This window comes from Heptranchias perlo, unplaced genomic scaffold (assembly GCF_035084215.1).
Source record: "Heptranchias perlo isolate sHepPer1 unplaced genomic scaffold, sHepPer1.hap1 HAP1_SCAFFOLD_366, whole genome shotgun sequence".
NCBI classification, from domain to species: domain Eukaryota; kingdom Metazoa; phylum Chordata; class Chondrichthyes; order Hexanchiformes; family Hexanchidae; genus Heptranchias; species Heptranchias perlo.
In genome coordinates, this window is record NW_027139378.1 from 22,501 (window position 1) to 40,454 (window position 17,954).

A 17,954-nucleotide genomic window follows, 5' to 3' on the forward strand; every position below is an offset into this window, starting at 1 on the left:
CCTTGTGGGAGAGACTAGAACTAGGGAAGACAGTTTAGAAATAAGGTGTCTCCCATTTAAGACAGAGATGAGGAGAAATTTTTTCTCAGAGGGTCGTGAGTCTGTGGAACTCCCTTCCCCAGAGAGCGGTGGAGGCAGGGTCATTGAATATTTTTAGGGCTGAGTTAGATGGATTCCTGATTAACAAGGGAGTCAAAGGTTATAGTAGGTAGACGGGAAAGTAGGGTTGAGGTCACAATCAGATCAGGCATGATCTTATCAAATGGCTAGAATAGTATGAAATGAGAAGCTGTTCTTGTGGTTTGCTGCCTCAATGATTAAAGTTCTTTTGTTTCGGTTTTCAGCTGAGATTGAAATGGCAGATCACGATGTTGGAGCTGTGATGGGCTTCTCCGGGTTTGGTAAGTTACTGCATGGATATTGATAACCAGTATAGCACGGGTTAGATACAGAGTAAAGCTCTCTCTACACTGTCCCATCAAGCACTCCCAGGGCAGGTACAGCACGGATTAGATACAGAGTAAAGCTCTCTCCACACTGTCACATTAATCACTCAGATTCCATACCATGTTTCTGTACTGTAACACTGATTTTATACCCTGTTTCTGCACTGTAACACTGATTCAATGCTCCCTTTCACAAAGCTGTGTTGATTCTGCCTGATTGCATTGAGATTTTCTAAGTGCCCTGCCATAACCTCCTCAATAATAGATTCTAGCATTTTCCCTATGACAGATGCTAAGTTAACTGGCTTGTGATTTCCTGCTTTCTGTCTCCCTTGAATAGAGGAGTGACATTCGCTATTTTCCAATCTGATGGGACCCTCCAGAATCGAGGGAATTTTGGAAAATTAATACCAATGCATCTACTATCTCTGCATCCACTATCTTTTAAGACCCGAGGATGAAGTCTGTCAGGACCTGGGGACTTGTCGGCTTTTTAGTTCTAATATTTTTTTCAAAACCCTTTCCCTGATGATTGTAAATGTTTTAAGTTCCTCCCTTTCACCTCTTGATTCACAATTACTTCTGGCCTGTTATTTGTATCCTCTACAGTGAAGACGGACGCAAAATATCTGTTCAATTCATCCGCCATTTCCTTATTCTCCATTATTAATTCCCCAGACTCACTCTCTAGAGGACCAACGCTCACTTTACTTACTCTTTTCCTTTTTAAATACCTGTAGAAACTCTTACTATCTGTTTTTATATTTCTAGCTCGCTTTCTCTCGTACTCTAATTTCTCCCTCATTATTTTTTGTCATTCTTTGCTGTTTTTTTATATTCTGTCCAATCTTCTGACCTGGCACTAATCTTCGCGGAATTGTATGCTTTTTCTTTCAATTTGACACTATCTTTAACTTCCTTAGTTCGCCACGGATGGTACGTCCTTCCCCAAGAGTCTTTCTTTCTCACTGGAATGTATCTTTGCTGAGTGTTATGAAATATTTCATTAAATGTCTGCCACTGCATCTCAACTGACCTATCCCTTAACCTAAGTTCCCAGTTCACTTCAGCCAGCTCTGTCTTCATGCCCTCATAATTGTCCTCATTTAAGTTTAAAACACGAGTCTTAGATTTACTCTTCTCTCCCTCCAACTGAATGTGAAATTCAATCATATTGTGATCGCTGCTACCAAGAGGCTCCTTTACAATGAGGTCATTAATTAATCCTGTCTCATTACACATTACCAGATCTAGAATCGCCTGCTCTCTGTTTGGCTCTGGAACGTGCTGCTCTAAGAAACTGTCCCGAAAGCACTCGATGAACTCATCTTCCAGGATACCTTTGCCAATCAGATTCTTCCAATCTATATGTAGATTAAAATCACCCATGATTATCGCTGCTCCTTTCTCACAAGCCCCCATTATTTCTTCCTGTATATCCTGTCCTACAGTGTGGTTACTGTTAGGTGGCCTATAAACTACTCCCACAAGTGACTTATTGCCGTTAGTATTTCTTATCTCTACCCAAACTGATTCTACATCTTGGTCTTTAGAACAAAGGTCATTTCTCTCTATTATACTCATGTCATCCTTAATTAACAGAGCGACCCATCCACTTTTTCCTAACTTCCTGTCCTTCCGAAATGTCAAAGACCCTTGAAATTCAGGTTCCAGCCTTTGTCATCTTGCAGCCATGTCTCTGTAATGGCTCTCAGATCGTACATATTTATTTCTATTTGAGCTGTCAATTCATCTATTTTGTTACGAATGCGACGTGCATTCAGATTACAAAGCCAAATACTGCAACACTCCCTGATTCCATACCCTGTTTCTGTACTGTGACACTCCCTGATTCTATACCCTGTTTCTGTACTGTGACACTCTCTGATTCTATACCCTGTTTCTGTACTGTAACACTCTCTGATTCTATACCCTGTTTCTGTACTGTGACACTCTCTGATTCTATACCCTGTTTCTGTACTGTAACACTCCCTGATTCTATACCCTGTTCCTGTACTGTAACACTCTCTGATTCTATACCCTGTTTCTGTACTGTAACACTCTCTGATTCTATACCCTGTTTCTGTACTGTAACACTCTCTGATTCTATACCCTGTTTCTGTACTGTAACACTCTCTGATTCTATAACATGTTTCTGTACTGTAACACTCTCTGATTCTATACCCTGTTTCTGTACTGTGACACTCTCTGATTCTATACCCTGTTCCTGTACTGTAATATTCCCTGATTCTATACCCTGTTTCTGTACTGTAACACTCTCCGATTCTATACCCTGTTTCTGTACTGTAACACTCTCTGATTCTATACCCTGTTTCTGTACTGTGACACTCTCTGATTCTATACCCTGTTTCTGTACTGTAACGCTCTCTGATTCTATACCCTGTTTCTGTACTGTAACACTCTCTGATTCTATACCCTGTTCCTGCACTGTGACACTCTCTGATTCTATACCCTGTTTCTGTACTGTAACACTCTCTGATTCTATACCCTGTTTCTGTACTGTAACACTCTCTGATTCCAGACCCTGTTTCTGTACTGTAACACTCTCTGATTCCAGACCCTGTTCCTGTACTGTGACACTCCCTGATTCCAGACCCTGTTTCTGTACTGTAACACTCCCTGATTCCAGACCCTGTTTCTGTACTGTAACACTCTCTGATTCTATACCCTGTTTCTGTACTGTAACACTCTCTGATTCTATACCCTGTTTCTGTACTGTAACACTCTCTGATTCTATAACATGTTTCTGTACTGTAACACTCTCTGATTCTATACCCTGTTTCTGTACTGTGACACTCTCTGATTCTATACCCTGTTCCTGTACTGTAACATTCCCTGATTCTATACCCTGTTTCTGTACTGTAACACTCTCTGATTCTATACCCTGTTTCTGTACTGTAACACTCTCTGATTCCATACCCTGTTTCTGTACTGTGACACTCTCTGATTCTATACCCTGTTTCTGTACTGTAACGCTCTCTGATTCTATACCCTGTTTCTGTACTGTAACACTCTCTGATTCTATACCCTGTTCCTGCACTGTGACACTCTCTGATTCTATACCCTGTTTCTGTACTGTAACACTCTCTGATTCTATACCCTGTTTCTGTACTGTAACACTCTCTGATTCCAGACCCTGTTTCTGTACTGTAACACTCTCTGATTCCAGACCCTGTTCCTGTACTGTGACACTCCCTGATTCCAGACCCTGTTTCTGTACTGTAACACTCCCTGATTCCAGACCCTGTTTCTGTACTGTAACACTCTCTGATTCCAGACCCTGTTCCTGTACTGTGACACTCCCTGATTCCAGACCCTGTTTCTGTACTGTAACACTCTCTGATTCCAGACCCTGTTCCTGTACTGTGACACTCCCTGATTCCATACCCTGTTTCTGTACTGTAACACTCTCTGATTCTATACCCTGTTTCTGTACTGTAACACTCTCTGATTCTATACCCTGTTTCTGTACTGTAACACTCTCTGATTCTATACCCTGTTTCTGTACTGTGACACTCCCTGATTCCAGACCCTGTTTCTGTACTGTAACACTCCCTGATTCTATACCCTGTTTCTGTACTGTAACACTCCCTGATTCTATACCCTGTTTCTGTACTGTAACACTCTCTGATTCTATACCCTGTTTCTGTACTGTGACACTCTCTGATTCTATACCCTGTTTCTGTACTGTTCGACTTTCTACTAAAAATTACAAAGAATTTAAAGCGTAGAAACAGGCCATTCAGCCCAACAGACTCATGCCAGTGTTTATGCTCCACATGAGCTTCCTCCCATCCTTCTGCATCTAACTGTATCAACATATCCCTCCATTCCTTTAGAACAATAGAAAAGATACAGCACAGAAGGGGGGCCATTTGGCCCATCGTGTCCGTGCCGGCTCGAAGAACAACCAGCTGCCCATTCTAATCCCACCTTCCAGCACCCGGTCCGTTGCCCTGCAGCTTACAGCACTTCAGGTGCAGGTCCAGGTACTTTTTAAAAGAGTTGAGGGTCCCTGCCTCGACCACCAATTCGGGCAGCAAATTCCATACACCCACCACCCTCTGGGTAAAAAAGTTTTTCCTCATGTCCCCTCTAATCCTTCCGCCAATCAGCTTAAATCTATATCCTCCAGTTCTTGAACTCTCCGCTAGGGGAAACATGTACTTCCTGTCTACTCTATCTGGGCCCCTCATAATTTTGTACACCTCAATCAAGTCTCCCCTCAGCCTCCTCTGCTCCAAGGAAAACAACCCCAGCCTATCCAATCTCTCCTCGTAGCTGCAATTTTCAAGCCCTGGCAACATTCTTGTAAATCTCTCCACAGCAATTACATCCTTCCTGTAATGTGGTGACCAGAACTGTGCACAATACTCCAGCTGTGGCCTTACCTGCATTTTATACAGTTCCATCATTACATCCCTGCTTTTGTATTCTATACCTCGGCTAATAATGGAGAGCATTCCGTATGCCTTCTTCACAACCTTATCTACCTGTACTGTCACCTTCAGGGACCTGTGCACATGCATTCCAAGGTCTCTCACTTCCTCTACCCTTCTCAATATATTCCTGTTTACTGCGTTTTCCCTTTTACTGTTTGCCCTCCCTAAGTGCATTACCTCACACTTCTCCGGGTTGAACTCCATTTGCCACTTTTCCGCCCACTCCACCAACCCATTGATTTCTTCTTGGAGTCCACAGCTATCCTCTTCACTATCAACTGCACAGCCAATTTTTGTGTCGTCTGCAAATTTGCCAATCATGCCCCCTACATTCAAGTCCAAATCATTAATATATACCACAAACAGCAAGGGACCCAACACTGAGCCCTGTGGCACACCACTGGAAACAGATTTCCACTTGCAAAGACATCCATCGACTTTTACCTTTTGTTTCCTTTTGAGCTAGTATCAATTGCCGTTTGCGGAAGAGAGTTCCAAACTTCTACAACCCTTTGTGTGTAGAAATGTTTTCTAATCTCGCTCCTGAAAGATCTGGCTCTAATTTTTAGACTCTGCCCCTGCTCCTAAAATCCCCAACCAGCGGAAATAGTTTCTCTCGATCCACCCTATCTGTTCCCCTGAATATCTTATAAACTTCGATCAGATCACCCCTTAACCTTCGAAACTCCAGAGAATACAACCCCAGTTTGTGTAATCTCTCCTCGTAACTTAACCCTTGAAGTCCGGGTATCATTCCAGTAAACCTACGCTGCACTCCCTCCAAGGCCAAGATGTCCTTCTGAAGGTGCGGTGCCCAGAACTGCTCACAGTACTCCAGGTGCGGTCTAACCAGGGTTTTGTATAGCTGCAGCATAACCTCTGCCCCCTTGTACTCTCGTCCTCTAGATATAAAGGCCAGCATTCCATTAGCCTTATTGATTATTTTCTGCACCTGTTCGTGACACTTCAATGATCTGTGTACCTGAACACCTAAGTCCCTTTGGACATCCACTGTTATTAACTTTTTACCATTTAGAAAGTACCCTGTTCTATCCTTTTTTGATCCAAAGTGGATGACCTCACATTTGTCAACATTGAATTCCATTTGCCACAGTTTTGCTCATTCACCTAATCTATCAATATCGCTTTGTAATTTTATGTTTTCATCTACACTGCTTACAATGCCACCAATCTTTGTGTCATCGGCAAACTTAGATATGAGACTTTCTATGCCTTCATCTAAGTCGTTAATAAATATTGTGAATAATTGAGGCCCCAAGACAGATCCCTGCGGGACTCCACTAGTCACATCCTGCCAATGTCAATACTTACCCATTATCCCTACTCTCTGTCACCTTTCGCTCAGCCAACTTCCTAACCAAGTCCGTACTTTTCCCTCGATTCCATGGGCTTCCATCTTAGCTAACAGTCTCTTATGTGGGACCTTATCAAATGCCTTCTGGAAGTCCATATAAATAACATCCATTGACATTCCCCTATCCACTACTTTCGTCACCTCTTCAAAAAATTCAATCAGGTTTGTCAGGCATGACCGACCTTTCACAAATCCATGCTGGCTCTCTCTGATTAACTGAAAATTCTCGAGGTGTTCAGTCACCCTATCCTTAATTATAGACTCCAGCATTTTCCCCACAACAGATGTTAGGCTAACTGGTCTATAATTCCCCGGTTTCCCTCTCTCTCCTTTCTTAAAAAGCGGAGTGACGTGCAATTTTCCAATCGAGAGGGACAGTTCCTGAATCTGGAGAACTCTGAAAGATTATAGTTAGGGCATCCGCAATGTGCTCACCGACATCCTTTAAAACCCTGGGATGGAAACCATCTGGTCCTGGGGATTTGTCACTCTTTAGTGCTATAATTTTCTTCATTACTGTTGCTTTACTTATGTTAATTTTATTGAGTCCCTGTCCCTGATTCAATATTAGTTTTCTTGGGATTTCTGGCATGCTATCCTCTTTTTCTACTGTAAATACTGACGCAAAGTAATTGTTCAACATGTCTGCCATTTTCCCATTGTCAATGACAATATCCCCACTTTCAGTTTTTAAGGGGCCAACACTGCTCCTGACCACCCTCTTTTTCCTAATATAACTATAAAAGTTCTTTGTATTGGTTTTGATATCCCTTGCGAGTTTCTTTTCATACTCTCTTTTTGTAGCTCTTACAATCTGTTTTGTGACCCTTTGTTGATCTTTGTATCTTTCCCATTCGCCAGGATCTGTGCCATTTTTTTCCTTTTTGTATGCCCTTTCCTTATGTCTTATACTGTCCCTTACCTCTTTAGTTGTCCATGGCTGTTTCTTTTGGCAAGTAGAGTTCTTGCCCCTCAGGGGTATAAACCGATTCTGTATCACGTTAAATGTTTCTTTAAACATTTCCCACTGATCATCAGTCGTTTTACCCATTAACAGATTTGCCCAGTTTACTGTGGACAGTCTCTGTCTCATCCCATTGAAGTCGGCCTTGCCCAAGTCGAGAATCTTAGCAGCTGACTCACTTTTTTCCCTTTCAAACACTACATTGAACTCGATCATGTTATGATCACTATTGGATAGATGTTCACGCACAGTTATGCCGTTAACTGAATCTGGTTCATTACTCATTACTAAATCTAGTATGGCTTGCCCCCTTGTTGCCTCTAGGACATACTGCTGTAGAAAACTATCCCGGACACACTCAAGAAATTCACTACCTTTCTGACAGTTGCTAGTCTGCTTTTCCCAATCTATGTGAAGGTTAAAGTCCCCCATTAAGACCACTATGCCTTTCTTACACACTTGTCTAAAGCTTTAACTTTTCTGACCAGTCTGCCATGTGGGACCTTGTCAAATTCCTGACTAAAATCCATGTAGACAACATCCACTGCACTACCCTCATCAATCCTCCTTGTCACTTCCTTAAAGAATTTAATCAGATTTGTAAGGCATGACCTTCCCTGAACAAATCCATGCTGATTATCCCTGATTAAACCGTGCCTTTCCAAGTGACAGTTTATCCTATCTCTCAGTGTTGATTCTCATAGTTTGCCCACCACCGAGGTAAGACTGACCGGCCTGTAATTGTTCGACCTTTCCCTCATATCCTTTTTAAACAATGGTGCTATGTTGGCAGTCTTCTAGTCCTCCAGTCCCTCCCCTGTAACGAGTGAGTATTGGAAAATGATCCTCAGAGCATCCGCTATTTCCTCCCTGGCTTCCTTCAATAGCCTGGGAAACAATCCATCCGGTCCTGGTGACTTATCAACTTTCAAGAATTCCAGTCCCTCTCGTACTTCCTCTCTCGTTATGTTTACCTTATCCAATATTTCACACCTCTCCTCTTTAACTACTACGTCCGGATCATCCCTTTCCTTTGTGAATACGGAGACAAAATATTCATTTAAAACCCGACCCACATCCTCTGCTTCTACACACAAGTTACCCTTATCATCCCTGATAGGTCCCACCTTTTCCTTAGCTATCCTCTTGTTTTTAATGTACTGATAAAACATCTTTGGGTTTTCTTTAATCTTACCAGCTAATATTTTTTCATGCCCTCTCTTTTCTTTTCTTATTTCCTTTTTTACGTCATCCTTGTACTTTCTATACTTCTCTAGGCTTTCTGCAGTGTTTAGTTTTCTGTGACAGTCATAAGCTTTCTTTTTCTGCTTTATCTTGCCCCGTATACCAGGGGGCTCTAAATTTGGCAGTGCCACCCTTTATCTTTGAGGGACGTGTCTGCATTGTACCCGTAGAATTTCACTTTTTAGTGCCTCCCACTGGCTTGCCACTGATTTCTCCTCAAGTAGTTGTGTCCAGTCCACTTCTGCCAAATCACCTCTTAGTTCTGTAAAATTTGCCTCCCCCCCCCCCCCCCCCTCCCAATTTAAAACGTTTACTCCTGATTTAACTCTGTCCTTTTCCATAATAATGCTAAAACTAACTGAACTGCGGTCACTATCCCCAATATGGTCACTCACTGTCACTTCACCCACTTGCCCATCTTCATTTCCCAGGACTAAAGATAGAATTGCATCCCCTCTTATTGGGCTTGTCACGTACTGGCTAAAAAAGATCTCCTGGACACCTGAACTAAGAGGTGATTTGGCAGAAGTGGACTGGACACAACGACTTGAGGAGAAATCAGTGGCAAGCCAGTGGGAGGCACTAAAAAGTGAAATTCTACGGGTACAATGCAGAGCTATCGTGATAGGGGACTCGGTTGTAAGGGGAATAGACAGGCGTTTCTGCGGACGCAAGTGAGACTCCAGGATGGTATGTTGCCTCCCTGGTGCAAGGGTCAGTAATGTCTCGGAGCGGCTGCAGGACATTCTGGAGGGGGAGGGTGAACAGCCAGCTGTCGTGGTGCATATAGGTACCAACAATATAGGTAAAAAACGGGATGAGGTCCTACAAGCTGAATTTAGGGAGTTAGGAGTTAAACTAAAAAGTAGGACCTCAAATGTAGTAATCTCAGGATTGCTACCAGTGCCACGGGCTAGTCAGAGTAGGAATGACAGGATCGCGAGGATGAATACGTGGCTTGAGAGATGATGCAAGAGGGAGGGATTCAAATTCCTGGGCCATTGGAACCGGTTCTGGGGGAGGTGGGACCAGTACAAATTGGACGGTCTGCATCTGGGCAGGACTGGAACCAATGTCCTAGGGGGATTGTTTGCCAGTGCTGTTGGGGAGGGTTTAAACTAATGTGGCAGGGGGATGGGAACCGATGCAGGAAGTCAGTGGGAAGTAAAGTGGTGACAGAAACAAAAGGCAGTAAGGGAGAGTGTACAAAACATGACCGGACAGATGGTCTGAGAAAGCAGGCAAAGACCAAGGGAAGTCTAGATTAAACTGCATTTATTTCAATGTAAGAAGTCTGATGGGCAAGGCAGATGAACTCAGGGCATGGATGGGTACATGGGACTGGGATGTTATAGCTATTACTGAAACATGGCTAAGGGAGGGGCAGGACTGGCAGCTCAATGTTCCAGGGTACAGATGCTATAGGAAAGATAGAGCAGGAGGTATGAGAGGAGGGGGAGTTGCGTTCTTGATTAGGGAGAACATCATGGCAGTAGTGAGAGGGGATATATCTGAGGGTTCGCCCACTGAGTCTATATGGGTAGAACTGAAAAATAAGAAGGGAGAGATCACTTTGATAGGATTGTACTACAGACCCCCAAATAGTCAACGGGAAATTGAGGAGCAAATATGTAAGGAGATTACAGACAGCTGCAAGAAAAATAGGGTGGTAATAGTAGGGGACTTTAACTTTCCCAACATTGAATGGGACAGCCATAGCATTAGGGGCTTGGATGGAGAGAAATTTGTTGAGTGTATTCAGGAGGAATTTCTCATTCAGTATGTGGATGGCCCGACTAGAGAGGGGGCAAAACTTGACCTCCTCTTGGGAAATAAGGAAGGGCAGGTGACAGACGTGTTAGTGAGGGATCACTTTGGGACCAGTGATCATAATTCCATTAGTTTTAAGATAGCTATGGAGAAGGATAGGTCTGTCCCAAAAGTTAAAATTCTAAATTGGGGAAAGGCCAATTTTGATGGTATTAGACAGGAACTTTCAGAAGTTGATTGGGAGAGTCTGTTGGCAGGCAAAGGGACGTCTGGTAAGTGGGAGGCTTTCAAAAGTGTGTTAACCAGGGTTCAGGGTAAGCACATTCCTTATAAAGTGAAGGGCAAGGCTGGTAGAAGTCGGGAACCTTGGATGACTCGGGAGATTGAGGCCCTAGTCAAAAAGAAGAAGGAGGCATATGACATGCATGGGCAGCTGGGATCAAGTGGATCCCTTGAAGAGTGCAGAGATTGCCGGAGTAGAGTTAATAGATAAATCAGGAGGGCAAAAAGGGGACATGAGATTGCTTTGGCAGATAGGGCAAAGGAGAATCCAAAGAGCTTCTACAAATACATAAAGGGCAAAAGAGTAACTAGGGAGAGAGTAGGGCCTCTTAAGGATCAACAAGGTCATCTATGTGCGGAACCACAAGAGATGGGTGAGATCCTGAATGAATATTTCACATCGGTATTTACGGTTGAGAAAGGCATGGATGTTAGGGAACTTGGGGAAATAAATAGTGATGTCTTGAGGAGTGTACATATTACAGAGAGGGAGGTGCTGGAAGTCTTAACGCGCATCAAGGTAGATAAATCTCCGGGACCTGATGAAATGTATCCCAGGACGTTATGGGAGGTTAGGGAGGAAATTGCGGGTCCCCGAGCAGAGATATTTGAATCATCCACCGCTACAGGTGAGGTGCCTGAAGATTGGAGGGTAGCAAATGTTGTGCCTTTGTTTAAAAAGGGCGGCAGGGAAAAGCCTGGGAACTACAGACCGGTGAGCCTGACATCTGTAGTGGGTAAGTTGTTAGAGGGTATTCTGAGGGACAGGATCTGCAGGCATTTGGAGAGGCAGGGACTGATTAGGAACAGTCAGCATGGTTTTGTGAGAGGAAAATCATGTCTCACGAATTTGATTGAGTTTTTTGAAGGGGTAACCAAGAAGATAGATGAGGGCTGTGCAGTAGACGTGGTCTACATGGACTTCAGCAAAGCCTTTGACAAGGTACCGCATGGTAGGTTGTTACATAAGGTTAAATCTCATGGGATCCAAGGTGAGGTAGCCAATTGGATACAAAATTGGCTTGACGACAGAAGACAGAGGGTGGTTGTAGAGGGTTGTTTTTCAAACTGGAGGCCTGTGTCCAGCGGTGTGCCTCAGGGATCGGTGCTGGGTCTGCTGTTATTTGTTATTTATATTAATGATTTGGATGAGAATTTAGGAGGCATGGTTAGTAAGTTTGCAGATGACACCAAGATTGGTGGCATTGTGGACAGTGAAGAAGGTTATCTAGGATTGCAACGGGATCTTGATAAATTGGGCCAGTGGGCCGATGAATGGCAGATTGAGTTTAATTTAGATGAATGTGAGGTGATGCATTTTGGTAGATCGAATCGGGCCAGGACCTACTCCGTTAATGGTAGGGCGTTGGGGAGAGTTATAGAACAAAGAGATCTAGGAGTACAGGTTCATAGCTCCTTGAAAGTGGAGTCACAGGTGGATAGGGTGGTGAAGAAGGCATTCGGCATGCTTGGTTTCATTGCTCAGAACATTGAATACAGGAGTTGGGATGTCTTGTTGAAGTTGTACAAGACATTAGTAAGGCCACACTTGGAGTACTGTGTACAGTTCTGGTCACCCTATTATAGAAAGGATATTATTAAACTAGAAAGAGTGCAGAAAAGATTTACTAGGATGCTACCGGGACTTGATGGTTTGACTTACAGGGAGAGGTTAGACAGACTGGGACTTTTTTCCCTGGAGAGTAGGAAGTTTAGGGGTGATCTTATAGAAGTCTATAAAATAATGAGGGGCATAGATAAGGTCGATAGTCAAAATCTTTTCCCAAAGGTAGGGGAGTCTATAACGAGGGGGCATAGATTTAAGGTGAGAGGGGAGAGATACAAAAGGGTCCAGAGGGGCAATTGTTTCACTCAAAGGGTGGTGAGTGTCTGGAACGAGCTGCCAGAGGCAGTAGTAGAGGCGGGTACAATTTTGTCTTTTAAAAAGCATTTGGACAGTTACATGGGTAAGATGGGTACAGAGGGATATGGGCCAAGTGCAGGCAATTGGGACTAGCTTAGTGGTATAAACTGGGCGACATGGACATGTTGGACCGAAGGGCCTGTTTCCATGTTGTAAACTTCTATGATTCTATGATAATTTTGCACCCTCTGTGCCCTTCACACTGTTTGAATCCCAGTTGATGTTAGGGTAGTTGAAGTCCCCTACTATTATTGCCCTCTTATTTTTGCACTCAGAAATTTGCATACATATTTGTTCTTCTATCTCCCTTTCGCTATTCGGGGGTCCATAGTACACTCCTAGTAGTGTGACTGCCCCTTTTTTATTTCTTAGCTCAACCGATATGGCCTCGATTGATGATCCATTTCGCAGATCACCCCTTCTGACAAGTGTAATTGATTCTTTAACCAATAATGTTACCCCCTGTCCTTTTTTATCACCCACTCTATCCTGCCTGGAAACTGTATATCCAAGGATATTGAGCTGCCAATTATCCCCCACTTTAAGCCAGGTTTCCGTTACAGCAATGATATCATGCTGCCATGTATCTATCTCTGCCCTTTGCTCATCTAAGTTTCGTTTGTATTACTCCTTGCATTGAAGTATATACCCTTTAACTACGTCACTAACTGCTTTTCTATTTCTCGTTTCCTGGTCTGAATTTGTCCTATCTGTACCTGCCCTTTGGTTCCCATCCCCCTGCCATACTAGTTTAAACTCTCCCCAACAGAACTAGTAAATGCCCCCGCGAGAATATTGGTCCTGGTTCTGCTCGGGTGCAACTTGTCCAGCTTGTACAGGTCCCGCCTTTCCCAGAATCAGTCCCAATGCCTCAGGAATTTAAACCCCTCCCTCCTACACCATCTCTCAAGCCACGCATTCATCTGGTCTATTCTCCTATTTCTGCTCTCGCTAGCACGTGGCACTGGGAGTAATCCTGAGATTACTACCTTCGCGGTCCTGCTTTTTAATTTATTTCCTAACTCCCTATATTCTGCTTGCAGGACCTCATCCCATTTTTTACTGATGTCGTTGGTACCGATATGGACCACGACCTCTGGCTGTTCACCCTCCCTCTTCAGAATGTCCTGCAGCTGCTCCATGACATCCTTGACCCTAGCACCAGGGAGGCAACATACCATCCTGGAGTCACGTCTGCGGCTGCAGAAACGCCTATCTGTTCTCCTTACAATGGAATCCCCGATTACTATTGCTCTCCCATTCTTTTTCCTCCCCTCCTGTGCAGCTGAGTCACTCGTGGTGCCACGGTCTTGGCTCTTGCTGCATCCCCCTCATAAGCCACCTCCCCCAACAATATCCAAAGCAGAATATCTGTTTGAGAGGGAGATGGCCCCAGGGGACTCCTGCTCTACCTGCCTAGTCCTTTTACTCTGCCTGGCGGTCACCCATTTCCTTTCTGCCTGCGTAATCTTCACCTGCGGTGTGACCACCTCACTGAACGTGCTATCCACGATAGTCTCAGCATCGCGGATGCTACACACTGAATCCACCCACAGCTCCAGCTCCGAAATGTGGTTAGCCAGTAGCTGTCGCTGGACACACTTCCTGCACACATGGTCGCCAGGGACACTGGTTGTGTCCATGACTTCCCACATTGTGCAGGAGGAGCATATCACGGGTGCGAGCTCTGCTGCCATGACTTGCCTTAGATTAAGCTCGTTAGTTACTCCCTTTAAGAAGTTTACTCCTTTTTAAATTACTCTCAGAGAATGTTGTAAACAATTTTACAACACCAAGTTATAGTCCAGCAATTTTATTTTAAATTCACAAGCTTTCGGAGGCTTCCTCCTTCGTCAGGTGAAGGATGTGAAAATCTCACCTGACGAAGGAGGAAGCCTCCGAAAGCTTGTGAATTTAAAATAAAATTGCTGGACTATAACTTGGTGTTGTAAAATTGTTTACAATTGTCAACCCCAGTCCATCACCGGCATCTCCACATCAGAGAATGTTAACTACGCTACGGACCTTGATTCTCCCTTGTGTTTATCCAGATTCCCCTTAAATGCATCTATGCTACAACTCCTCTTTGTCACCACTCTCTGGGTGATGAAGTTTCTCCTGAATTCCCGATTGGATTTATTCATGGCTATTTTATAATTATGGCCCCTAGATCTGGTCTCCTCTGCAAGTAGAAACATCTTCTCTACGTCTACCATATCAGGCTTCCCGTTTGTCTGCTCTTTTCTAAAGAAAAGAGCCCCAGCCTGCTCAATCTTTCCTGATAGGTATAATCTCTCAGTTCCGGTATCATCCGAGTAAATCTTTTTCACACCACCTCCAGTGCCTCTATACCTTTTTTATAGATGGAGACCAGAACTGTTCACAATACTTCAAGTATGGGCTATACAAGTTTATCATAACTTCTCTGCTTTTTGATGCATCCTTCTGGAAATGAACCCCAGTGCTTGGTTTGCTTTTTTGTGACCTTATTAACCTGCGTCGCTACTTTTAGTGATTTGTGTATCTGTACCCCCCGATCCCTCTGCTCCTCTACCCCATTTAGACTCTTATTATCCAAGCAGTATGTGGCCTCCTTATTCTTCCGACCAAAATGCACCACCTCACACTTACCTCTTGAAATTAATTTGCCAATTACATGCCCATTCTGTAAGTTTATTAATGTCTTCCTGTATTTTGATGCAGTCCTCTTCGGTATTAGCTACACCCCCTAATTTGGTGTCATCACTTTGGATTCCCGAGTCCAAGGCCTAAATTTTAACTCTGATAAACGGGTGGATTGGGGGTGGAACGGGCAGTTAAAATGAAAAAAATCAAAAACCCACCTCTAACCCAGGGTTTTAAAGGAAGTAGGTGAGCACATGGCAGATGCCCTAACTATAATCTTTCAAAGTTCTCCAGATTCAGGAACTGTCCCTCTGGATTGGAAAATTGCACATGTCACTCCGCTTTTTAAGAAAGAAGAGAGAGGGAAACCAGGGAATTATAGACCAGTTAGCCTAACATCTGTTGTGGGGAAATTGCTGGAGTCTATAATTAAGGATAGGGTGACTGAACACCTCGAGAATTTTCAATTAATCAGAGAGAGCCAGCATGGATTTGTGAAAGGTAGGTCGTGCCTGACAAACCTGATTGAATTTTTTGAAGAGGTGACTAAAGTAGTGGATAGGGGAATGTCAATGGATGTTATTTATATGGACTTCCAGAAGGCATTTGATAAGGTCCCACATAAGAGACTGTTAGCTAAGATAGAAGCCCATGGAATCGAGGGAAAAGTACGGACTTGGTTAGGAAGTTGGCTGAGCGAAAGGCGACAGAGAGTAGGGATCATGGGTAGGTACTCACATTGGCAGGATGTGACTAGTGGAGTCCCGCAGGGATCTGTCTTGGAGCCTCAAATATTTATTAACGACTTAGATGAAGGCATAGAAAGTCTCATATCTAAGTTTGCCGATGACACAAAGATTGGTGGCATTGTAAGCAGTGTAGATGAAAACATAAAATTACAAAGCGATATTGATAGATTAGGTGAATGGGCAAAACTGTGGCAAATGGAATTCAATGTAGACAAATGTGAGGTCATCCACTTTGGATCAAAAAAGGATAGAACAGGGTATTATGAATAATTGAGGCCCCAAGACAGATCCCTGCGGGACTCCACTAGTCACATCCTGCCAATGTGAATACTTATCCATTATCCCTACTCTCTGTCACCTTTCGCTCTGCCAATTTCCTAACCAAATCCGTACTTTTCCCTCGATTCCATGGGCTTCTATCTTAGCAAATTTAAGGAGTTAGGAGATAAATTAAGAAGCAGGACTTCAAAGGTAGTGATCTCAGGATTACTACCAGTGCCACGTGCCAGTGAGTATAGGAACAGGCGAATAGACAGGATGAATGCGTGGCTGCAGGGATGGTGTAGGAGGGAAGGATTTAGATTCCTGGGACATTGGGACCGGTTCTGGGGAAGGTGGGACCTGTACAAGCGGGACGGGTTACACCCGAGCAGGACCGGGACCAATGTCCTCGCGGGGGTGTTTGCTCGTGCTGTTGGGGAAGGTTTAAACTAGAGTGGCAGGGGGATGGGAACCTGAGCGGGGAGTCAGAAGTGAATAAAATTGAGAGCAGCAAGAGAGGGGAAGACCCAGGGGAAATCTACAATACAAATAGTACAAACAGTTGTTCAAGAACAACTTTTCCACACCGTTCACCTGAGGAAGGAGGAAGCCTCCGAAAGCTTGTGGGATTAAAAATAAAATTGTTGGACTATAACTTGGTGTTGTAAAATTGTTTACAATTGTTCAAGAACAAGTGAGAGGGAAAAGCGTAGAGCAGCGGAAAGAAAGTGTATTTTAGGCACGACAGATAAAATAAAAACTAGAAGGCGTAAGGCGATGAACCCAGCATCAAAGCTGTGGCAGGGGGTTGGGAACCTGAGCAGGGAGACAGAGGAAAGCGTGTCAGGAAGGGACAGAAGGTATGGAGTAAAAGGTAAAGTGTTAAAAAAGGAAAAAGCAGGAACTAAGTGTCACAAAACATATTTGAAAGTTCTTTATCTGAATGCACGTAGCATTCGTAACAAAATGGACGAGTTAACGGCACAAATAACTACGTATGGGTATGATCTTGTGGCCATTACAGAAACATGGCTGCAGGGTGACAACGACTGGGAATTAAATATGCCAGGATATTTAACAATCAGGAAGGACAGGCAGGAAGGAAGGGGAGGTGGGGTGGCTATGTTAATAAAGGAAGGAATCACTGTAATACAGAGAAATTATATTGGGACAAAGGATCAGGATAATGAAACAGTTTGGGTACAGATAAGGAATAATAAGGGGGAAAAAAACACTAGTGGGCGTAGTATATAGGCCTCCTAATAGTTGCAACTCTGCTGGAAGAAGTATTAATCAGGAAATAGTCGGGGCATGTAATAAGGGAACTGCTATAATTATGGGGGATTTTAACTATCATATTAACTGGACAAATCAAATTGGGCAGGGCAGCCTTGAGGAAGAGTTTATTGAGTGTATTAGGGATGGATTTCTTGAGTAGTACGTAACTGATCCTACAAGGGGGCAAGCAACCTTGGACCTGGTCCTGTGTAATGAGCCAGGATTAATTAATAATGTCCTAGTTAAGGATCCCCTTGGAATGAGCGACCACAACATGGTTACATTCCATATCCAATTAGAGGGTGAGAAGGTTGGTTCTCAAACAAGCGTACTGAGCTTGTATGAAGGAGACTATGATGGTATGAGAGCGGAATTGATTAAAGTGGACTGGGAAAATAGATTAAAGGGTAAGACGGGACATGAGCAGTGGTGTTCATTCAAGGAGTTATTTTACAACTTTCAAAAAAAAAAAATTCCACTGAGGAAAAAAGGGTATGAAAGAAATGACAGCCATCCGTGGCTAAGTAAAGAAATTAAGGATAGTATCCGACTAAAAACAAGGACATATAAGG

General features: G+C 43.6%; 1 protein-coding gene across 1 annotated transcript in view; it reads left to right on the plus strand.

The window, feature by feature from the left end:
• LOC137311613 (WD repeat-containing protein 70) overlaps positions 1–17,954 on the plus strand; it is a 223,133-nt gene that overhangs the window by 4,339 nt on the left and 200,840 nt on the right. The window contains exon 2 of the mRNA XM_067978710.1: positions 345–401. Coding sequence (XP_067834811.1) covers positions 345–401 — 57 coding nt within the window. The remainder of the gene's footprint in view (positions 1–344; positions 402–17,954) is intronic.